Raw genomic sequence first — 25,040 nt, 5'->3', positions numbered from 1 at the left:
GACGTGAATGCCAGCGAACTGTCAGGCGATGAAACAACTGGCTTGGCATCTACATCTGAGACATTGGCCCAGCAGACCCCTTTTCAACAGGAGTTCACGGTCATCCAAGAGAGCTGGCTAAGGGACGGCAAGAACAAACCACCAGAAGAGGCCGGCAAACCCGACGGGGAGGCTGGAAGGGGAAGAGGCAGAGGCACCAACCAGACCAAAACCACCGCGAGGGTTACCAGGACTCAGAGGAGAGGAAGATTGTGAGCTCGTCGGAACAACTCTCCATCGTTAATCTTTCTGAAAGACATCTTACGCCAGCTGAAGAGTCCGTTTTAAAGCTAGGACTCACTTTTTGTCCGAATAAAAACATGGAGTATACGCAAACGCGTATTGACTTGTACAAATTTATTCGGAAAGTCAAACTGCACAAGTTTCACAAAACCAAGCCTACAGCGAAAGAAGCCCAACAATTAAGACTGAATCGCAAGGAAACGGACCTCCTCACAGTGAACGACTTGACAGCCTGTGAAGTACTACATAATTTAAGGAGAGAAGGCGACATGGAAGCTAGTTTGGTGGATAACACACTTACGCAAAGACTGGCTAATGTCAACTTGGCCTCCAAATTTGTCCCCCAACTAGCTGTGGATCCTATTGACGTCTTCTCAGATGTGGTCACCAGGGATCTGATGGCTTTAAGAAATACACAAAGCAACCAGAAGACGCAATACAACACCACCAAAGAGCAACAATCTGCTATTAATTCACTCCTGGAGGACAAAACCATTGTATGCAAACCCTCAGATAAGGGAGGCAACATTGTGATCATGTCGAGGCCCAAATATGTTGCAGAAGCCATGCGCCAACTTCAGGATACTTCCTGCTATGTTGTGATCAAGAAACAGGAATATTCTACCAGCATCAACGACCTTCATACCTTACTTAAGAAGTGGTATGATAAACAAATGTTAGACTTGGAGGAGTATCTGTTTCTGAAAACCACTAACCCTATACTACCTTGTTTCTACCATCTACCCAAGGTTCACAAGGACATCAAGGAACCCCCAGGAAGACCTATAATTTCATCCATGGGAGGATTGACGGAAAATGTTTCGAAATTCTTGGATCACCACCTGTTTAATTTTGTACTGTCCCTAAGATCATATATCAGAGACACCACTGATTTCATTGAAAAGGTGGAACTGTTGGAGTGGCAATCATCTTATATCCTGATTACCCTGGATATCACAAGTTTATATACTTGTATTGACCATGAACAGGGGCTACACGCAGTGGAATATTTCCTGAGCAAAAGAGAACTCAAATATGCAATGCGTAATAAGATGCTATTGGAATTCATTGCATTTTGTCTGCACAATAATATCTTTCTCTTTCAGGACACTATGTATCGCCAACTCTCTGGTACGGCCATGGGTTCCTGCTTCGCCCCCAGCTACGCGAATCTATTCGTTGGCTGGTGGGAGGAGCAGGTAGCCTGGTCCCCCAGACTTGCCACATGGAACACCAAGGTGGTAACCTGGAGCAGATACATAGATGATCTGTTCCTGGTGTGGAATGGTACAGTTGAGGAAGCCAACCAATATATTTAATTGCTCAACGAGAACGAGTATCATCTGAGATTTACCAGTGAAATCAGCAGGGACAGGGTCAATTACCTAGACCTAGAAGTTAGTGTCAGTGAGGGACGCATTTGCACACAACTTTACCGCAAGCCCACGGCCGGAAATAGCGTCTTACACGCTTCCAGCGGCCATCCTCGTAAATTGATTAACAATATCCCATACGGGGAATTTTTGCGGTTAAAGCGCAACTGCAGCCAAAACACTCATTTTGAGAAAGCAGCTGGTGAATGCATGGAACGATTTATAACAAGAGGTTACAGCTCTTCTCTTCTTCAAGACACCCTTAACAGGGTTAGGAAAATACCACGTGCTAGTCTCTTTGTCAAGAAGAAAGGCCCCAACATTGAAGGTAAATTTTGCATAATAACACCATATGCTGCTGACTCCTTCAAACTGCGATCCATTTTGTCCAAACATTGGCACATCTTAAAATCGGATCAGATTGTAGGGCCTGATATTCCCAACACACCACTTATTACATTCAGGAAGGCCAGATCTCTAAGAGATCAAATAGTCCACAGCTATTTGCCATCAATTAAGAAACCATTAGGAACTTTGAAAGACACCAAAGGTTTTTTCCCTTGTGGAAAATGCAAAGCCTGTGCTTCAAGTAAAAGGACACTGACATACCAAGTCCCGGGTAGAAAGGATGGGAGGAGAATAACAAAGTTTATGTCATGTCACTCTGACTTTGCTGTCTATTGCCTAATGTGTCCCTGTCTGTTACGGTATGTTGGGAGTACCATTAATCCTGTCAAGTTGAGAATATTAGAACACATGCGGGCCATTGCAAATAAAGACTTTACGTATCCCGTGGCCCGACATTTCTCCTTGAAACATAACAGTGACAGGAATCTTCTCAGATATTTTTGTTTGGACCAAGTCGAAGAGAATCCCAGGGGGGGCAATAGATTGCTCACACTCAGGAGACTTGAGTCCCGGTACATCATTGACCTGGAGACTAAAGCACCTGGAGGCTTAAATATGGGAGAAGAACTGGCCTCTCATTTGGGTTAACTGAGTGTATCATTGTGCTATGAGTTTTGTTTAGTTGAATACTGAGTCTCCAATAACAATTTTACAGTTTGATTATTTGTGCAATACTTTCTGGAAATGGTCTGAGTGTTTTTGTTTTGTGATGGACGATATCATCACTACCGAGACCGAGCTAGATGATTTGCTTTAGTTTTTGACCACATCGTAGTTTTGGCAGTCCTTTTGGGCTGCAATTGCCGATCCACGGCAAGATTGTGTCCGACCTGACCACATTATAGTTTTGTGTTTATGTCGCAAGTTGGGTAATTCTCAACAACATATTGTTGTCTTGGCCATGAAATGTATTATGTTTATACAGTATTTGGTTTTGCTTTTAAGACAACAATTTAGCCGATATACGGCAGTATTAGGATGTGGCATACTTACTAGCAATCTAGTGTAATATATGTTGAATTTATACATTCCAAGATGGCGTCCCGCGCTGCGAACAAGAATTAGTCCTTTGTTTGTTTTGAAATGCCTTACAAACATTTATAATGGCGCTGCGCACGTCTTATCAGATGTAAACATTGAGAAAGGGAGGGCTCTCCCGAAACGCGTCTGTCTTTTGAATAAACTGTCCTGCTAAACGAACTGTGCCGTGCTTGAGAGTGCTTATTCTTCCTGGAACCCGGCTGGGCATTTTCAGGATTTGGGAGCTTGGATATATATATATATATATATATATATATATATATATATATATATATATATATATATATATATATATATATATATATATATATATATATATATATATATGAAGCTCAAGGTTTCCACCAGATTTGCCCAAGAAACCACGCACTCCGGGGGTAGTTCTCCGATGTTGTTTATTTCAGAATTCGCAACAGACGCGTTTCGGCGCTCCGCCTTCCTCAATGTTCCTGCAGGGGACTGAGCGAAATATATATATATATATATATATATATATATATATATATATCCTCAACTCGTACACAGCATCTGTTCTCTCCATGAAAAGACGAGCGTGGACCCAGGTTATGTACACTTTTTAATTCTTCTTTAGCCAGCTCTGCCATTATGCGTTTCGGGCATTCCCGCCCTTGATCACATGACATCTCTCTGACATTTTTCACCGCCTTATAAAGTGCAAGTGCAATTGGCAATTCATTAACCTGGAAAGAATACTATACATATTCAAATCAGTTTGGCGTCTAATAAAAACATAAATGTTGTTTAGTAGCCAAAAATGTACATGATGGGTATAACAATATATACAAACATATAAAATATATATTAATACCAGCTTTAATGCCTGTACCACATCATCCAACAAAATATAAACCATGTACTACTCATCAACCATTTTAAAAAAATGCATATCAAAAATAGTGCAATTAGTGAAACTTTTTTATGAGCAAAACATAAACCACTATCCCTTTGTACCAATTAAAAATAGTTTAACAATTTCAGGTTCCAGCATTGCATAGACCATGAAGCAGCTCATTTAAAGGGTCCCCTTTACGAAAACACAACCATGCATCCGGTTTCTAGATCAAATCATGTGTCATAATTATATACTCTGAACCTACGGATACTCAATTTGTAAAGTGCAAATGTGCTAAAGACAATTCTATATACTATTACAGATATATATGTATATGTATATGTTTGTGTATATATATATATACACAAACATAAATATATATATATATATATCTGTAATAGTAAGCAAGGCGGGCTTGACTGCTGAAACGCGTCTGATAGTCTTACTTGTGAATAAAGACCCTTGATTACGAATCCCACGGAGTCGGTGCCTGCTTTTGAAAGACTTTGAACACAGGATTGGTTTCATATATATATATATATATATATATATATATATATGTCCATCCACTTTCCTCCAAAAAGAAAAGAAAGACCAACTTCAGGGGAGACGTTGGAGACACCTTTATTCAGGAAACAGATGGCAAACTGGAGTTCAAAATACCCGCTGTGGCGAGTGCATTTCGGCGTTATGTGCCTTCTTCAGCGCCGTGGGTGTAGCGTTCACGAAGCAGGTGAGTATCCCAAAGTTTATATGTCCTGCCCCATCCTGCTTCTGAAAAGACTGCTCCGCCCCCAGAGGTGGATACCAAAACGCCTTGACCTCCATGCAGACACCAGATGAACAGCGCCTACAGGTCCCAGCATGCACTTCATAATGCTGGTAGGAAATGCGTGGGGTGGAGCAGCGCCACGTGGAGCCCCAATGTCCAGCCGTCCCAAAGTCAGGTGCCCCCTCGAGTCCCCAACTGCATCACCCTCCTTGTCGCAGGATTTCTTACAGCGGGGGCAAGGCTACGATGTCACCTCGCCCAGCGTGATGCCGGATGACACCAACACCGCTTACTTGTGAATAAAGACCCTTGATTACGAATCCCACGGAGTCGGTGCCTGCTTTTGAAAGACTTTGAACACAGGATTGGTTTCATGTATATATATATATATATTTTTTTTTTTTTTCAAAACAAATGCCCCAAGCATATGAAGAGCAACTCGACCTCTCTGTAATGGTGTTTATGAGCTGCCCAGGAAGAAGGGGCCACAGTGCCTTGAAACGAGTCGGCTAATCTGAAACAGAGGGAAAATATTGGCGAGCTGCACAATACTGCTGGAGAGCATGAGAGAGGTCGAGTTGCTCTTCATATGCTTGGGGCATTTGTTTTGAAATATATATATATATATATGAACAGGAACTCGCCAGACACCCACGGCGCCACCAACTATTTGTTCAATTGGAAAATGACGAAGAGTGGAACCCGATTCTGGTGCCAAAACAAAAGGTGCCTTTATTTGTGCAGATTAATGCTCAGCATGCCGCCATGACGCTTTTCGACTGTCTCCACAGTCTTGATCACATGATGTGAGTGCATTGAAACAGAAGAGGTATAAATAGTAAACACAGAGTGCGGACTGTTAGTTAACACCCTCCACATGTCAAAGGTTTTTTGTCAAGGAAACAAAAGAAAGACTAAGGAAAAAAGAAGAATTGTTTTTCCATTTTTTAGTCTAAAAATAGAACTCATAGTGAGTTCTGTCTCAACATATTACACAATTTATACAATGTTATGTTATGTTAATAAAAATTTAATACCGCGCACATACACCAATTGGTTTCTTGGCGCTCAAAGACAGTGGGCTATGGCGTGGGGGGTGTAGGCAGCTAGCCGTGGGCAAGACGAAACAAGTGAGTTTTTAGAGATTTACGGAAGGTGGGGTAGTCAGAGATGAGTCGAATAGGGAGGGGAAGGGAGTTCCAAGTGAATGGGGCAAGAAAGGAAAAGCCAGCACCGCCGTGCTTCTTGCTTCTAAACCTGGGAGTGACCAACAGGTTGTGGGCAGAGGATCTGAGGTGTCGAGGGGGAACATAAGGGTGAAGGCAGAAATAAATAAAAGCTGGAGCAGAAACAAAAAGAGATTTAAAAACAGTGCAAGCAAGTTTGAAAATGCAGCGTTGCGCAACCGGGAGCCAGTGCAAGGTTTTTAACAGCGGGGAGACATGTTGATATTTAGGTTGCTGGAAGATTAATCTGGCTGCCTGGTTTTGCACCAGTTGAAGCCGTTGAAGATGGTAGGCTGGAATCCCCACGTATAGACAGTTGGCATAGTCTAAACGTGAGGTAACCAGGGCCAAGATGACAAGAATAAGAGCCTCTGGAGAGAGGTACCTTCGGATCTTACCGATCCTGCGAAGGTGGAAAAAGCAGGCCGAGGTAACAGCATTGATATATGGCCGCATCGAGAGGTCGCTGGAGATGACGACACCTAGGCTCTTCACGGAGTCAACTGGGCAGGGGGGGGGGGCCGAGGGCAGGGGGCCAGAAGTTGGAAGTCCAAGGATGTGAAGGCCCACCGATCAGGACCAGCTCTGTCTTGCTAGGATTGAGCTTCAGCTGGCTGAAGTTCATCCACTCGTAGATGGAGAGCATGGTGGTTTGGAATTTAGAGCAGGAGAGAGGAGAGGAGTCGATAGGGAAAATGAGTTGCAGATCATCTGCATAATTAAAAGTGGTAACAGAAGAGTGGCGGAGGGAGACCAACAGAGGCTGCATATAAAGATTGAACAGAAGGGGAGATAAAGCAGAACCTTGGGGGACACCGCAGGAAAGTGAAGTGCAAGGAGCAGAAAAGGAAGATAAGTGTACAGATTGGGTCCGGAGTTGGAGAAAGGACACAATCCAGGACAGGGCCAGGCCCGAGATCCCAGCATTTCTGACACGGTCGACCAAGATGTCGTGGTCGACCGTGTCGAAAGCGGCCGAGAGATCGAGTAACACCAGGGCCTGGGCCAAGTTCTTATCGGCCCCCTGTCTCAGCGTGTCCATAAACGCTATCACCACTGCCTCCGTGGAATGGGAGGGTCTGAATCCGGCCTGTTGGTCATCGAGGAAATGAGTTTCCTCGATGAAAGTGCTCAGACAGCGGGTGACGTAGGTTTCCAAGACTTTCCCCAGATATGGGAGAAGGGAGATAGGTCGGTAGTTGCCCAGAACCGCGGGGTCGGAACCGGGTTTTTTCAAAATAGGTACCACCACAGCGCTTTTGAAAGCATTGGGGACAGAGCCTAAGGAGAGTGAGCGGTTTAGAAGGTCCAGAGGAGGGTCAGGGCATGCCATAAAGGCGTCTCTAAGAATTTTGGGAGGACAGCAATCCTTGGGGGAGCCTGAGTCCACAGCCGAGAGTAGTGAGCGGAAGGTGTCTAAAGAGATCGGGGGAAAAACATTCAGGGAGTGGGGATTCGAGGGAGGAAGGGCACTCAGGTGAGACATAGTGGTGGGGGGAATATTATTTTTAATCGTGGCAATTTTATCAATAAAAAAAGAATTGAGGGAATCGCACAAAGCTTGTGATGGCTGAGGCTGAGGTGTTACGCGGTCGGGTAAGGAGAGTTCAGCTACAATTGAGAAAATTTCTTTGGTTTTAGATGCAGAATTGATTACTTTTTGAGAGAAATAAGCAGATTTAGCCAAAGTGATGGATTGTTTGTAGGATTTGAGTAAGTCAGTGTAGGTAGTTTTCAGTGAAAGATCATAATTACAATGTAATAAAATTTTAATAAAAGTTGTGCAAAGTATCGCAATGGTCATAAATACACATATTAATAAATATATAAATATATGAATACCATAAAAGATATATTGATACAATTTCAATTGAGACCTTATGTTTCCTATTTAAAAGAAAACCTGTGCAAATATACCCCAAGTGGGGACCTATAAAAGTGCATGTGCTAATTTCAGATGTAAACGTAGAAATACCTGAGAGTGTGACAAGGAGCAGCTATTGTAGCATAGTGCAAATTATATAAAAGTGCAAAGTGCCAATAATAAATAATTAAAACTTGCAATTTTGATTTTTAAAGTTTAAAAGGAGGAGCCCCTCCCTTTAATAGTTGATAACATAAAAGATGATGCCTAACCAGCTAATGCAAAAGCAAAATAGTTCTAATTCTATTGAGGTATAAATTGGTTGGCAGCCCATAAATAATAAAGGAGTGAGTACCATGTATCATTGAAAATCCTGTGTGATTTTTGTTTTTGTTATGTATAAATAGAATCACAGGCATGTGTAAAGGTCCTCGCTAGCGTTAAGACCCCTGGGGGTTCGACTATCTAATTCTAATATATAACGGGTCTCAAGCAACCGTAATAGTGCATCTCTGTTACCCCCTCGTTTCAGAGGCACCACACAGTCAATGATATAATATAGTAGATGTCTTGGGTCACTGTCATGTGTACTCTCAAAATGGCGTGCCACCGGATAAGACTGATCTTTAGTGCTAATGGCTCTTATGTGTTGCAATATCCGCTTGTGAGCCGGCAGTCAGGTGCTCCCCACATACCGGAGCTCACAAGGGCACCGCAACACATAAACCGCAAATTCTGTTTTGCAGGTGAGCTGTTTGGATATTTGTACAGGCGTATCTTTGAAAGGTGTCAGATATTGAGTTTTGCTGCAGCCATATTTGCAAGCTTTACAGCTTTAGCATTTTTTGAAACCTTTCCTCAAAGCCATAAAGGTATCTGAAATTGGCTGCTCTAGATAGTTCTTGACCAATCTGTCCGCCATAGAAGTGGATTTCCTGAAAGAGATTTCTGGTTTTTTACCCACTACATCACCGATGACAGGCTCCCCAGTCACTAGGTTCCAATTGCGGGAAAAGATTTTCCGAATCTCTTTATGCTGTCGGCTGTAAGTAACAATGATCCTAGGAGGGTCTGGTATTGTTGCTGTATTAGCTATGCTAGGGATAGGTTTGGGTAATAATGCCTGCGCTCTGGGTATAGTTTTTGAGCATTCAATTGCTTTTTGTACTACCCCCTCTGAATAATCCCTGGCAAGGAAGCGCAATTTACTTGCTTCCTGAGCTTTGGTACATTCAGCCTCTGTGCTGCATATTCTTTTGATACGCAGCATCTCCCCAAAGGGGATACTGCGTATCAAATGATGAGGGTGCTGACTGGCCGCGTGCAGGACTGTGTTGCCTGCCGTTGGCTTTCTATGCAGTCTCGTGGCTAACCCTCCAGATTCTATGTACACTTCTATGTCTAGAAAACATATTGACAATGTGCCAATTGTAGATGTGAATTCTAGGTTCAGGTCATTATTATTCAACTGTGCCACAAAAGAGAGTGCTTCATCTAACGATCCCTGCCAAATCAAAAAGAGGTAATCGATGTACCTTAAATATAGCGGGACATGGTTTTGCATGGTAATCCGGTGCTGTCCCAAGAGGACCTGTTCCTCCCACCAGCCCATGTGCAAGCACGCTAGGCTGGGGGAAAAACAGGCCCCCATGGCCACCCCTCTGATCTGCTGGTACACTTGATTATTAAAGTGAAAAAGTTCTGTTCCAGACAGATCTTGGTCATGGAAATTAGCATAGTGTTATGAGCAGAGAAATTGATCGCACGCTGATTTAAATAATGGCTGACTGCTCTTATTCCATCATTGTGGCGTATTGACGTATACAAGGATGCTATGTCTAATGTAATGAGCAAACATTCTGAATTCCATGTAATATCAGTCAATTTACGCACAAAGTCAGATGAATCCTGCACATAGGACCTTAAATTTTTAACACTGTCTTGTAAAAAATAGTCAATGTAGGTTGAAATGTTCTCAGTTGAGCTGTTAATGGCGGAGATTATTGGGCGCCCAGGTGGTTTGTCCATCTGTTTGTGGACCTTAGGAAGCAAATAAAACGAAGGTATGACTGGAAATTCCTTCTTTAAGAATCCAAATTCCTCTTTCGAAATTAGGTTGCCCCTCCTCCACGCAACTAGTTTTGAGTTTTGGTCCTGCCATGCCAATTTAATTTATATATATAGACACACCCTTCCAAAGGTTGTGTAATGGAACCACGCATGCCTTTACCATGCATGCCGATTCCATGAGGTCTCAACCACGCAAGTCTTAACCACTCAGGTACCTTTACCGTAGATGCCCTTACAATGAAATATGCGTTGTTAAGGCATGCATGGCAAAGACATTTCCGTTGTTAAGACTTGACAGGTAAGTCTTAACCCCTCGACCCTTGCCCCGCCCTGAGTCCTAAAACTACCCCCCTGCACAGGCAGTAAAGAATTCTACCTATGCGGCCCTTTTACCTAAAATTACATAATAAGGAAAAAATAGAGTTTGGCGAGCTTGTCAGAGAAAAGACAGGCATGGCCGCCATTGTCAAAGATGAAGGTGTGCATCGCTATGTGTGCAGAGTGAAGCGGGAGAGCTTTCCTGCCTGCAACAGCACCTAGAAGAAAGTCAGTAGTAAAATAGTCCTCACAGACTGTAAATAAAACATACGGAGTAACAACACACGTAAGTGGGCCAGTCCTCATGGGAGGTTACAAAAGGAGAAAAGGCTGTACTAAGGAGGGACTACTAAGCCTACTCAAGAATCAAAAGCAAACATTTAGAAAGGACAGTAACAAGAGAAAAATTGAAAAGATGGGCGGTAAATGGACAGAGCTTCAAGCCCATACCTGAATACAGCATGTCTCTAACAGACAGCTCAAGCACTGCTTAAGCGAGACCTAACAAGCTAACTGTGATTTTAAAAGTACTCCTGAAATGCAAGAATTTTTACCAACACTAACGCTCGAGTGTGACAATTGCCCCCACTTCAGAGCATATCAATGGGTAAATTTTTTCCAACTTTCAATTTAGGTTTCCCATGAATTGGTGTGGGTGTAGTATTTGCGTCTTGTCGAATAGCATGCAAATGACAAAGGCCTTGGTAAAAACCACTGTCGTTGTACCTGTACTCTGAAACCCTTGTTGTTGTTTTCCTCAATGTGTTTCCTTCTTCATGGAACCCAGCGGGCTCTTTGACGCGTGCAGGACCAGGTACACTCTGATCATGTTCCAAAACCTAGCACAAGACAGAAAACTGTTTGTGGTGAGTATTTAATGTGCTCCTATCCAGCTATCCCTGAACAAAGGTCTGTGGCCAATCATCCTTAACGTGGAAGATCACGGCCAAGGCCAACTTAAGGATTTATGGGGCCCTGGGCAAGCTATTTTTGGGTCCTCCTTTATTTTGTGATCTCCTTTTTTAAACAAAATTCAATTTATTCGCTGTTTTCAGCACATTCATACTCTTGTGATGATTAAAAAAAAAATGAATTATACATTCAACTTTCAGACACAGTAAAATAATGAAGAGAAAAGATATGCAAAAAAGTTACATTAAATGGTGCAGTTATTATATTTGTTTAATCAACAGCCTGTGGCAAGGAAATGTTGGAGCATCCCTGACATCATCTGGTTGTGCTCTGAAACCATCTTCAGTAGGCTTTCGCAGTCTCTGTTGGTCTTGTTCAGATTCATACGACTAATTTTCTAGTTCTCAGTCCACTCCGCATACCTAATAACCTAGTCATACAACAAAGAGGGAGAATACCGGTCTACCCGTATAAAGACGGAGTATCTAGAATAAGTGAAGTCTATGAACAGTGCAGATTCAGCCCCACTATGCTGAGATGAATCCCATCAGCCCACCACACTGGCGGAGCATCGTCATCTGGGAGTTAGGTAAATGAAAATTGTGCAGGACACCCCTAACTCGGGAGAACCTTCCTGCACTTTACTCAAAAAATAGACGATCAACCCAAGTGTGATCTCATTCAGTGGTGCTGAAAGTTTTTGCACTGCAATTTTTTCAGCACCACTGACTGAGATCACACTTGGGTTGATCGTCCATTTTTTGAGTAAAGTGCAGGAAAGTTCCCCCGAGTTAGGGGCTGAATCTCCACTGTTCGTAGACTTCGCCTATTCTAGATTCTCCGGCTTTATACGGGTAGACCGGTATTCTCCCTCTTTGTTGTATGACTAGTTATTGGGGATTGGAGAATATCAGGTTGTTAAAAATGTTTTCCCTTGGACCCTCCTTTATAATTGTGTTTGCTAGCACCTAATAACCTACCCATATTACTGTTCGGGCAAGTGCCCTATGCCATTCCCTGCTCATAGCCCTTTTAATATTGCCTACATCCCTTCGGCCCATCACACTGCTTTTTCTGCTTCCAGGCTAACTAGTCCCTTAACAAGCCCTTGGACAATACCCATGAGGTTTTCCAAGAGCCTAGAAGAGTGGTGTGGGTGCAAACACAAGAAAGGACAGTTGGCCATTAACTCACAATTTAAAACTCAAAACAATGCTTACAACGGGCTCGAGAATGTGAGACTTTCACAATCAGATACGCTGCAGATAGAAAAGGGCCCGGGAATAGCCAGATGTAATGACCAGCAACAGTAGAATCTCTATAAATTCATGTCTGGCCTTGCATCTCTTAAAGAAACAGAAATGTATCTGCGAAGCTGCGCTTACTACATTCATCTTTTTAAATACCCTAGAAGTATATGGATTGCAATGCTATGATTATGTGCAGTTGTTTAAATCAACAGCACTACTTTTCATGTTCAGAGAAATTATGTAAAAGTGGTTGTTTCCTTACTGTCAAATACAGGCTGCAGACACTCAGTACAGCAATCCATTCAGGGAATATATGACGTTACAACGCAAACAATTACAATGCATGCCTTTACAATGCGGGTTTACATTGCAACTACCATAACAATGCATATTTTACAACGCATTTTTAGAAAACACCATTACAATGCATACCATTACAAAGCATACCATTACAACGCATAATACTTTTGGGGCATCAGTGGGGTAAGTGTTGGATGATGTATGGGTCAAAATTACTATTCCCACTCCAGTGAGTGCAACACGAGGGTAAGTGTTGGATAGTGTAGGGGTAAAAATTACTATTCTTACTCCAGTGAAAGCAACAGTAGGGTAATGTTGGATAGTGTAGGAGTAAAAATACGATCCTCATGTATCCCAATACTCACACCCACCCTAAAACAAAAAAATCCCCATTACTTACCTTATAATGCGTTGTAATGACATGCGTTGTAATGGTATATGTTGTAATGGTATGCGTTGTAATGGCATGTGTTGTAGTGACATGCATTGTGTAATGGCATGCATTGTAATGTCATGCGATGTAAAGGCAGTTGCATTGTAACAGCTGTGTTGTAAAGGTAGTGCGGTGTAATGACTGCGTTGTAATTGTTGTTTCCCCATTCAGGTTGGCTTTGTAGCTGAACCCACTTGATAAGAGAGAAAGCGTTCCCCTTCAGCATTGATGGCATAAGGGATGAAGGGCCACGGATCTGGCAACTGATGGAGAAATCTTGTATTATGTGAGCAAAAGCTCGGTGGGCTGGCTGTGACCGTCGGGTGCAGAGGACCCCCCACCTGTGGCCAGCACCCCCAGGGCTTAAAGGGGGCCATTTCATATTGAGTCTGGCAAGCAATGGTGTTAGCGGGGGGATGTGATGATTCGCTGGTGAAGAAGCAGGGCAGGGGATGCTCACTGCTACTTAGATTACTGGTAGGGGTCACACACTGTCCTAAATGGGCTACTGGTGCTAGGACTTGCAAGGGGTAGGGTGACCAACTGGCATGGGTGCACATTCAGGACGGTGAATGTAAAAATACAGGAAAAGGTTCAAAATTCAGGACAAAAATTTGGGACGGCATGTCAAAATTCAGGACAAAACTTTGGGAGAAATTGTAAGTTTTACAGACCTATCAGAGGATGTTGTGTGATAGAATATAAGTACGTATATAGACAAAAACTTAAATAAAAGTCAAAATAAGTCTATATTAGATTGAGACAATCGGTATGTAGGCAGCTTTGAACAACTGCAGGTCTTTTTGTGGTATTTCGTATGATCATAATCTATTTATATGGTTCTGGGTTGTCCAGTCAGATATTTTGTTTACAACTCATGGTCCTGAGTAGACATGTTTGGTGGGAGAAGTGGTCGGGTGCTCATATAGACTGTGATACTAGCATCTCATATTAGAGTGCCATTGTGAAATGTAAAGCGGCATGTATAGGTACACAAAAGGGAGGATTGATGTGATGAACCCACTATAGAGAACGCATTATGGGTCTATCAGCAAGTAAAACTTAAAATATGGAGTCAGACTTTGTTTATGGGGGCTTTGCATAGAGTTGCCCTGGCTGACAAAAGTCACAAAGGTGCTTTTCCCGGCAGCTTTCTTGAAGAATGTACTTTCGATACACTATTACATAGTTTATTTTTGAAGCCTTGCCTTTTGCTACAAACACAATATATATCTCAAGCACAGCTCATGTCACTATGAGGCTCTCCCTAAAACCTTACACCTAAAACAAAACATGCAAACATTTATAATTACTAGTTTAACATTCAAGAAGTTGTTGGGTGTCACTCAAAATGTCATATGCAAGATGTATATATCCCACACATAAGCACACAGCAAATACAGATAAGTCACTAATTGGCAAGGGAGTAGCCAGAAAATTAAAATACCTCCCACTTTGAACTAAAGCTCTTATGGCACCAAAAAAACAAAGTAAGTAATCACAACACTCCCCAGAAGAGCTCTCTTGTCCAAGGATCTAGCCATTCAGCATTCCATCATACTGCTGTTATCCACCATTTCACATTTACACTGTCATTAATTCATTCTGTCATCAATCATTCAGTCTTTCACCATTCATGCTGTCCTTTGATCTGTGTGCCCATCCATATCTAAACCTATTCAACCATTTGCAGACCTATTCATCATTTCACTCATCCATCCCTCCATCCAATCTTTCACTCATCCATCAATCCATCCTTTCACCCAATCCATTCTTTCTCTCATCCATCCACTCTTCCACCCATATATCCATTCACTCATTCATCCACCCATTTACCCTTTCACCCATCCAGCCATCCTTTCACTTACACATCCATCCACCCAGTCACTCATCCAGCCACCCATTCACCCTTTCACTCATCCATCCATCTGCCCATCTGACCTGTCAATCATCCATCCATACTTTCACTCATCCATCCATCCTCCTTTTCTCTCTCTATCCCCCTTCACTTAGACATCCATCCTTCGTCCATCCACCCACCCATCCGTCTACTCATCCACTTGTGAATCCCTCCATTGACCCAATCACTCATCCATCCTTTCACTCGCCAATCATCCTTTCACTCATCCCTCCATCCTTTCTCTCATCCATCCACCCTTTCACTCATTTATCCATCCTTTTGTTCATCTACCCTCCCTTTCACTCGCTCATCCATCCTTACATCCACCCCTTCACTCATCCATCCATTTACCCTTTAACTTATCAATTCATCAAGCCATCCACCAATCTATCCACCAATCCATCCACCATTTCACTCATCCATCCACCCATTCATTTCTCCATCATCCACACTTTCACTAATTCATCCACCATTTTACCCATCCATCTACCCTTCCACCCATACATCCATCTATTTACCCTTTCTCTCATCCAGCCATCCTTCCACTCACTCATGCATGCTTTTTCTCATTAGCCATACATTCACCATTTCACTCACTTTGTTGGCATATATTGTCTCTTGATTGAAAAGCCCTAGTACAGGGTACTTGCATGTGTCTAAGATGCCTCTTCATCCTAGGACTTTGATTTTGGAGAAGGTCTAGTGAGTGTGTTTGTTATGAGGCAGTGGAGAGCCTTTGCTCTAGATGCATTTTGTGATGCTGTTCACACTGTCTTTTGGGAACTTTATTCATTTTATTGATCTGTTTGGTTGGAATTGGAGTGTCCCAGCGTTTGCTGCACTGCCCTGTGGCCGTGTTTAATGTTAGGAAGATAAATCGGACCATAGGTGGTCTGCACTTAAATTTGATTCATTGATGTTGAGTGTAATCACTAAATCCAACCTTTGGCTGGTTTTGTGTGTGGGGTCACTTACTGCACATAGGTAAACTGAAAACCTGCATGATGCACAGTGCCAGGACATGAGGTGACTGTGACTGGGATGAAAAAATGGGAGTGTGGGGGTCTCTCCAAAGGGCGTGTTCTATGTACTTAAGGGTGTGGCTTAAAACACTTAAGCTAAAAATCTGTGATTAGGATAGTGAGCCACCAACTGGTATTTTGCTGCTTCGGTTATTGCATCCAGATATGTAATAGAACAAGTAACATTACATCTACAACAAGCCATGACTATAGGCGTCAGTTGCATGAAAAAAAAAGGCTGCAACTATGGCTTTGTTGTATATAATATTGAAAATGCTTAAGCTCTGAAGTGATGAGACAGTGAAAGAACTTTATCCTCTTCTGTTTAACTTCTTTCGCCGGCTTCTTTTCATTAACACAATGCAGCATGGGCGTTTTTGTACATTTCTTCCATCTGACAGGCCGAGGCAGGAGATTAGAAGGCCACCACATGCTTTAAATAGCCCAGACTGCCCCATTGTCATTCTGTATGTGACAATCAGCCGGCATACAAAATGACAATGGGTGGGGCTGCTCTTGTGCTGAGATGAGGAGTGCGAGGTGGCCCAATCAAGGAGTTGAGACTTCTCGCAGGGGAACAGCACTGCTCCTTGCATTGCCCAAAATTACGGACAAAAGGCATATAAGGGATCATCATGGACAACAGACGTGAGATCCAAATCGCGGACGGTCCATTAAATTTACAGACGGTTGGTCAACCTATCAATATCATAGCATAGCACAAAATGTAGCAGATTCAGGCTGTCCACCCTATTGAACACTTCTTAATGAAATGGCACTGCAGCAGTACAATGGTAGATTCAGATTATGCTCCTTTGTGAACAGCTGTCAATAACATGACACAGAACGGTAGCAGACTTTAACTGTCCCCTGGTGCACAAGTGACAATAATATGGTGCAGTACCAGGACAGTAACCACATGTGAACACATGCCACTGACACAGGGCAGCACCAGAACACCAGCAGATTTAGACTTTGTCCCCTCGTGCACACTTGACAATAAGATGGTACAGTACCGGGACAGTGGCTTCTGGTGAACGCCTCATAGCAAACACAAGGAGATGATGGATGGAGTGCTGAAACTTTCAGACAAGGGAAGACCGGGTGAGTGTCTGAAAAGTTTTAGCACCCCGTCCATCATCTCCTAGTGTTTGCTTTGTTTGCCCTAAGTTGGCAGGGTATGCCCAGACTTGGGTCCGTGGCTCACTTTGCTACTGGATCCAAGCTAGCCTAGCTGATGAGGGGTGATACCCCGAAAATGGACCCAGGATATTTGTTTCTGGTCCAGGGAAGACCTGGCTCAGCAGTTCGAGCTGACTGTTCCTATAAGGAACATGGTCAAGACTGATTTGCAAATGGCTTGGTCTGAACTGTGTTGGCAAATTAAGCTAAAGAACAATGATGGATTAAACCCAGATCTGTGACTGGAGGTGAGTGTCTGAAAAGTTTCAGTACTCTGTTTATCATCTCCTGGTGTTTGCTTTGTTTGCCCTGAGTTGGCAGGGTATGCCCAGAGGTGGGTCCCTTGCCCACTTTGCCAATGAATTAAAGCTAGCCTGTCTGATGAGGGATGTTATCCAGAAACCTGTCCCAGGATGCAAATTTCCAGTCAAAGGAAGACTGTGCTTGGCATTTCGGGCTGTACAGCTCCCATAAGGCACAGGGTCAAGACTGATTTGCATAAGGCTTGGTCTGAACTGGGGTGGCAAACTGAGCTAACGAATGATGATGGATTCCACCCAGATCTGTGACTGGGGGTGGTTGTCTGAAAAGTTTAAGCACTCCGTCCATCATCTCCTTTTGTTTGCTCTACTGAACACCTGCCACTGACACAGGGCAGCACCAGAACAGTAGGAGATGAAGGCTCTGTCTCCTGGTGAATGCATGAAAATAACACTGCCAAGCACCGGAAGAAAGGTACATTCAGACACTGCCCCCAGTAAACACCTGCTAATGTCATGCCATAGCTCTAAGACAGCGCCAGACACACAGGACAGCACCCGAGCAATGGCAGAGGCACACATTCCCCTTTTGAACGATGCCAAAAGAAAGGGCACAACATTAGGACAGTGGCAGATTCAGGCACTGTCATCAGATAGAAACCTGCCAATTAACGACAAGCACAGGACAAAAACAGTGGCAAATAGCACATGTGACCCAATGAAGACACAAATTAATAAAATGGCAAAGCACCGAGCTAGAAGGGCGCATACAGGCAAAGATATGTTAGTGATGCGGAATCGACAGGGCAAAGCACCACGACAATGACACACCAAAAGAACACCCGGCAGCATGGAGAGCAAAGATAAATATAGTGACCTCTAACAAGAATCTAGCAAAGACAGGGCACCGTTCTAGGACTGAAGCAGTTACAAACGCAGCGTCTGGCAATGACAGGGGGCAGTGCCAGATCAAAGATGGGTAGACATTCAAACTGCCCGCTGCTGAACAGCTGTCACTGCAAGAAGGCACAACAGCATGGCAAAGGTAGATATCGTATTGCATTTCAGTGTCTGACCTATTTATTCGTGCCACCCACGAGCTTTTCAGAAGACAAGAGGTGCCTTGCCTGCTTGCCAAAAGCAGGGTAGGTGATCTTGTTTTCTTCTTTCCATCTTCCTTTGCTTCTATCCTGCTTCTTTCATGTTATCGCTCCTTCTTTATATTATTTAATTGTTATTCTTTTCCCATATTTCTTTCCTTCCTCCCATCCTTCTTTCCTTCTTTTTTTCTCCTTACCCTTCTGTCCTTCCGTCTCCCTTTCTTTTCAACTTCTTTGTTTCTCATTACTTCCCTTCTTTAAATCTTTGTACTTCTCATCTCTTCTTTCATCATCCTTCCTGCCTTCCATTGCTCATTCCTCCTTTCCATATTTCTTTACTTTCTTTAATAATGTATATTTTATACTTTCCTTTTCTTTCTTTCCTTCCATTTTTATTTTACTTTGTTTCTTCCTTCTTTTCTTCTTGCCCATCTAGTACTCTTCCTTCTTCTGCCTTTCTTTCTTTCTTTTCTTCTCATTCCTTGTATCTTTCTTATTTCATTCTTTTAAGCCTGCTTACCACCTACCCTGCGTCCTTTCTTTCCCTCTTTGCATTTTTCCTTTTCTTCATTTCGCGCTTGTTCACTCCATTTGCCCTTCACTTATTTTTTCTTGGCATTTTCTTTATTTCTCGTTCTGTCTGTCGCGTTTGGCACTTTTACTATCCTCCACCCCTCCCCCCCGACTCACCCCGCTGTCACCCACAGTTTTGCCATGCATGGCATCTTGTTTGGCCACATGGACAGACACCGTGAGGAGCTATGGGCACATGGACAGACAGTGGAAGGAGCATGAGGAATATGGACAGTTCAGAGACAGATTTACAAGCCCCTTGCGACATCTTTACAACACTGTTGTGTCACTTCTGTGACGCAGCGTCGTCGTAAACAATGCACCACTATGCGACATATTTACAACATGACGCATCTTTGCGTCACGTTGTAAAGCCCTGCGCTACATTATAACTGCGTCGGGTATAATATATGCAGGGTGGGCGTTCCGACGTAGTAATGCCTTGTAAAAGTGCAGCGGTGAAATCTGCAAGATTTCACTGAGACACTTTTACGACACCACTACGTCAAAACCTTACACTTGCTTGAAGCAGGCGTAAGGAGTGACGCAGCATGTTAAGAATAGTCATTCCTAATCACTGCTAGAGTTGCGTGGTGCTTGCGACACAACTCCAGCAATGCGCTTCCTATACGTCAGAAGATACATCACGCATCTTTCCATACAAGCGTCGCATCCATGGTGGCGCAAGGCTATTTTTCTGTGCGCTGGAATAACTGGCGCAGCTCGGCTAATATGCAGAGATGTGCCAGTTATTGTAAATCTGTCCTCAGTTTGCGAAGCTTAGAGCCGAGGGGCAGACAGTGTGAGGAGTTAGGGGAGCTAGAGTCTGAGAAGTTGGCACACATTTACTGTTCGAGGGGCTTGAAGCATGCGGCACAGGCAGACTTGGGGTTTGTAAGAAGAACATTTGTGTGGGCACAAAGAAAGCGTGAGAAGCATCGCATATCCATTTCCCAAGACTTTGCCAGAGACACGGTCATAAGACGGAAAGGTTTCTTGAATCTTCGGAAACGTCTCACTGACTTGGGCATTCCTTTTTCCTTTTCTGGTCCATCCAAGTTTCGCATTACATATAAAGGGCGTTCCAGAATCTTCGATGAACCGGCAGACTTGACAACGTTCTTGGACAACCAGGAGGAGATAGAGATGGAGATTCAAAGAGCAACGACGCAGACTCCTGGGGCCTCAGGGACCTGATTTGTTGTTCTCTTTACTTCTGGTTATGTCTTTTTCTGGATGGTTACCTTCTCTTTTTTCTCCAGTCATGTTTTCATGTTGATCTACACCTCCGCTATTGTATGTCCTATCTCTGTTCTTCTTTCTATACTACTCTGATGGATCTCCTTCTTACTAGTTTCTGACCTCTCCTTCTTTTTTCTCTTCATTATCCTTCGAGGAACTTCTTGTAGATCCTTTCAATTTTCTCTTCTTCTTTCTTTTACCCGTCTTCTCTGATTTCGTGCGTATTTGTATCTCTTTTTCAACTCCCTCTTTCTTGCTCCTATCTATTTTTATTACGGTGTATTTCACCTATATTGTTGCTGTTTCTACTTACTAGTTACCTGCACGTTTTATAGTTATTAGTTGCAGATTTAGTGTCTATAATTCAAGTATTATTACTTCTCTCAATAGCATCTTGTATTATATTTGCATTACACTATGTAGCATTGTAGTATCGTGTGTAGACTTCTCCTTTGTCTTTCTGCTCTTTTTTCATCTTCCCTCTCGGTTTCTTCCTCTTTTCTACATGCTGTTCTCATACACCTTTTTTTCTTTCCTCTTATGTACCTCCATTTTATAGTATAGTTATAATTAGGTGTTTTGTATGATTCATATGCGATTTCAACACATATTTGTTCCTCTAGTCACAAAATGATATATGCTTTTGTTTTTTTAAGATGTTTCGTACATAATTAAGCTTTTCCTACGTTTTATAGTATTGTTATTTAAGTCATGCTCTTGCGCTTGCTGGGGTACTGTTAATATATTCTGAGTGGTATTTTTCTTCTATTAGCATTATAGTATCTCATTATGAAATGTATTTCTATGTGTATGGTTTATCTATTGCTTTTTAGCTCACTGACAGTTGTTTTTTTTTTCATAATGGGCTATTCTTCTTTACCAATTTTTGCTCCTAGTACGGGTCTTCGACTCGCCTTTTCCACGTTCTCCCTTGCATGATATGGGTCTCTTTTAGACCTCCCCCTCTGCCTCGTTTCTCTCTCTTTTCTAATCTTTCTTCTCTCCTTCTGGCTTTTCTTTTTTCATGGTTCTCCCACATGGTTGCTCCCGTAACATCTATTTTGTTTTGTGGTTGGTCTACTATATTTTTGTACTTCGTCCTTTCTCTGTTATCATTGTTGTCTTCGTGTGTATCCCCTTCAGTTATATGCCAGGTTTAAATGTATTATCCCTTAATGTTAAGGGTTTAAACCATCCGGTCAAACGGTCTAAAATCTTAGACTATTGTAAATCTCTCTCAGCGGACTTAGTATTATTTCAAGAATCTAAGATCACTAGTAGAGAAGCGGTATTCTTGAAGAAAGAATGGGTGTCGGATGTGTCTTGTTCGGATGCATCTGGTAAACGCAATGGTGTGGTTACGTTGGTTTCGAGAAATTCGGGTTTATCGATTCTCTCTTCTGAGCACGACTCTGATGGTCGATGGCTCTTATCTAAACTATCAGATGGACAACATGATCTGTTTGTTATGAATATCTATGCTCCGAATATTGATAGCCCTGCTTTTTGGAAATCCATTTCTAAAAAATTGCATGATACCCCACATGCGGGTAATCTTATTGTTGGTGGGGATTTTAACTTACCTATGGATCCTTTATTGGACAGAAATTCCGCATTTCAGTTTCGTCCGCCTAAAGCACACAAACAGATGCTTAACATGTGTTCCATTGCTCAATTGCATGATATTTGGCGTCTCCATAATCCCACTGGCAGTGACTTTTCTTTCTTTTCCTCCCCTCATTCCTCATTCTCGCGCATTGATTATCTTCTAGTCCACTCTTCTCTTGTCGCAGCTTCTACTTCCCCACTTATACATCCCATTGTCATCTCCGACCATGCTGCGGTCACTTTTACGCTATCGTCCTTTGCTCCGAAACCACGTGGTCGTTCCTGGAGACTTAATACGGAGGTGTTATATGACTCTACCCAAGTGGAAGAATTTTCCAAGGATATAAACACTTTTTTCCGTGAAAATGAGGCTTCTGTATCTTCTCCAATAATTCTTTGGGACTCTTTTAAATGTACTTTCCGAGGCCAAGTTATTGCATGCATGTCCAAACGCAATTTAGCGATTAAAAAAGAACTTACTGATTTATCATCTGAAATCAAGACTCTGGAGGCGTCCTTTAGACATACTAAAGATCCGACTTTCCTACAACAAATTAAGCTTCTAAAATACAAATATAATACAATTGTCACTAAAAGAGCTCATATTGGTTTCCAAGCACAAAAGTCCAAAAAATTACTCTTAAAGAATCGGGCTGGCAAACTTTTGGCTGCTACTTTAAAATTCCAAGACTCTTCCTCTAAATCCTCTCAGATCTCCTCTATTAAAGATCATAATGGCTCTAAAAAATTCCAAACTGAGGAAATTCTTGAAGTTTTTCGTGATTTTTATAACAAATTGTATACCCCCTCTAACCAAGCCTCTTTTGATAAATGCCAAGATTTTTTAAAATCAATTCCGATTCAATCAGTTTCTGAGGACGATCGCTCCACTCTAAATGAACCTATTTCACCTGAGGAAATAGTTTCTGCCATCAAGGCCACCCGTTCGGGGAAAGCTCCGGGCCCTGATGGTTATCCGATCTTATTTTATAAAACCTTTCTCCCGTTGCTTGTTCCTAAGTTGCAGGCTGTCTTTGACGCTTTTGTTCGTAATGGTTCTGTCTCTGGTACGGCTGCCGAAGCCACCATAGTGGTGATCCCAAAAGAGGGGAAGGACCATTCGGACCCTAAGAATTTCCGCCCTATTTCGCTTCTCAATATGGAAGCGAAGATTTTTGCTAAAATCTTGGCTAAACGTCTGGAATCCTTTATTCCCAACTTAGTCCATCCCTCCCAAACTGGTTTTGTTAAAGGTAGGCTAGCAAGAGACAATATTCGCACTTTCTGCCATATTATTGGGGCGGCCAAGCGATCCCAATTACCTGCCGCGGCCTTGGCCCTCGATGCGGAGAAGGCCTTCGATAAGGTTTCTTGGCCTTTTCTTCGAGCTGTCTTACATGCACATAACCTTGGGGAATCATTTATTAACATGGTAATGTCTTTGTATTCCCAACCTAAAGCTAATATTAGAGTTAATGGTTCTACATCCTCTTTTTTTAATCTTTGCCAGGGCACGAGACAAGGATGTCCCTTATCCCCTCTCTTGTTTTTGTTATCTATCGATCCTCTCCTTCGGCTGATTGATTTACACCCTGATATCAAAGGGTTCTCTTTTGGCCCTCATTGTCTTAAAACTGCAGCCTACGCTGACGATGTTCTCATTTTCTCGGACGATATCGCGTTAGCCATTCCTGCTATTTCTGACACCATTTCATTGTTTTCTAAAGTTTCGGGATATACCCTAAATAAAGACAAGACAGAAATGTTCCCTTTAAATGCCTATTGCTTTCCTGCGCATATGGGTTTGGCTGGCTTTAAATGGCAAGCTACCCATCTCAAATATCTAGGCATTTATTTCTGTTCGACACTACATACCACGGTTACGTATAATGAGTCTCAAACTCTGGCTAAAGTTCGTCGTCTTCTGGACACATGGTCTCCAAAACATATTTCATGGTGGGGGCGCCTACAAACCCTTAAAATGATGATCACGCCGATTATCAATTTTGTCTCTTCCATGATTCCGATTAAATTATCTGACTCTTTTTTTCGGGAAATCGATGGTATCACCTCCAAATTTTTATGGAGCGGAAAACGGGCTCGGTTAGCATACAAATATTTACGTAGACCCTGTGATATGGGAGGTTGCAACTTCCCGGATTGGGAAAAATACCAGACTGCTTTTTTGGCCTCTCAAGGTGCCCTATGGTTTTCTCCCCCAACCCGTCATATTCCTCTATGGCTACGCATAGAACAGGATTTAGCTGCTCCCTTACCACTTGCCTCTTTTTGTACTACTTCCACTCTACATATTCTGTTCTCCCGATCTATCATTATTGATACAATTGTCGCAATTAAGAAAGTGGACAGGAAGATGGCATTTCCTCTGCACAAAACTAGATGGTCTTCCATTTGGCGTAATTCCAAAATTAAAATCAATATCACTCCCACTCTCATGTCGTATTGGGCGATGAAAGGTGTCTCTCTTGTACAACATCTGTATAATGAGTCTGGTGAGCCCTTACCTTTCTCTACCTTAGCGCTCAAATACTCTCTAACAAATCTAGACTTCTATACTTTTCTTAAAATCAAGGTTGCGATCTCGAAAACTCGTCTTCACCCCTCCTCGTCCACCATCTCACTGTTTTCTATCTGGCTCAAAGCGGGTCATGTTGCTTCCCACATATATAGGTTTTTATCCTCTACTTCGCTTCCTGATCAGACGGTTGCACAGCAAAAATGGTCGCGTCATTTTGATCACAATATTACGGATCGTATCTCCTCCGAAGCTTGGCAATCCATTGGCAAACTAGCGTTACGTAACAAAATAGCTCCTTCCTTAATACAGTCCAAGTTTTTCTCGATCAATCTACTCCACTGGACTCCGGTACGTCTTCACTCTCTCAACCTTAAAGAGGATGACCTCTGTTGGAGTTGTGGCGTTGAGGCAGGTGATTTTCCACATATGTTCTATAACTGTTCCTTACTTAAATCTTTCTGGGACCTTATTCAGCAACATTTGTCTCTTATCTTTGACGTTGAGCTCCAGCT

At 42.6% G+C, this 25,040-nt stretch overlaps 1 protein-coding gene across 1 annotated transcript in view; it reads right to left on the bottom strand.

The window, feature by feature from the left end:
• Positions 1 to 25,040, bottom strand: part of LOC147733243 (lamin tail domain-containing protein 2-like) — a 256,043-nt gene that overhangs the window by 102,224 nt on the left and 128,779 nt on the right. The window contains exon 4 of the mRNA XM_086957808.1: positions 10,934 to 11,046. Coding sequence (XP_086813934.1) covers positions 10,934 to 11,046 — 113 coding nt within the window. The remainder of the gene's footprint in view (positions 1 to 10,933; positions 11,047 to 25,040) is intronic.

Source organism: Lissotriton vulgaris, chromosome 2_1 (assembly GCF_964263255.1).
Source record: "Lissotriton vulgaris chromosome 2_1, aLisVul1.2, whole genome shotgun sequence".
Lineage (NCBI taxonomy): Eukaryota > Metazoa > Chordata > Amphibia > Caudata > Salamandridae > Lissotriton > Lissotriton vulgaris.
This window is presented reverse-complemented; position numbering and strand designations above follow the sequence as displayed.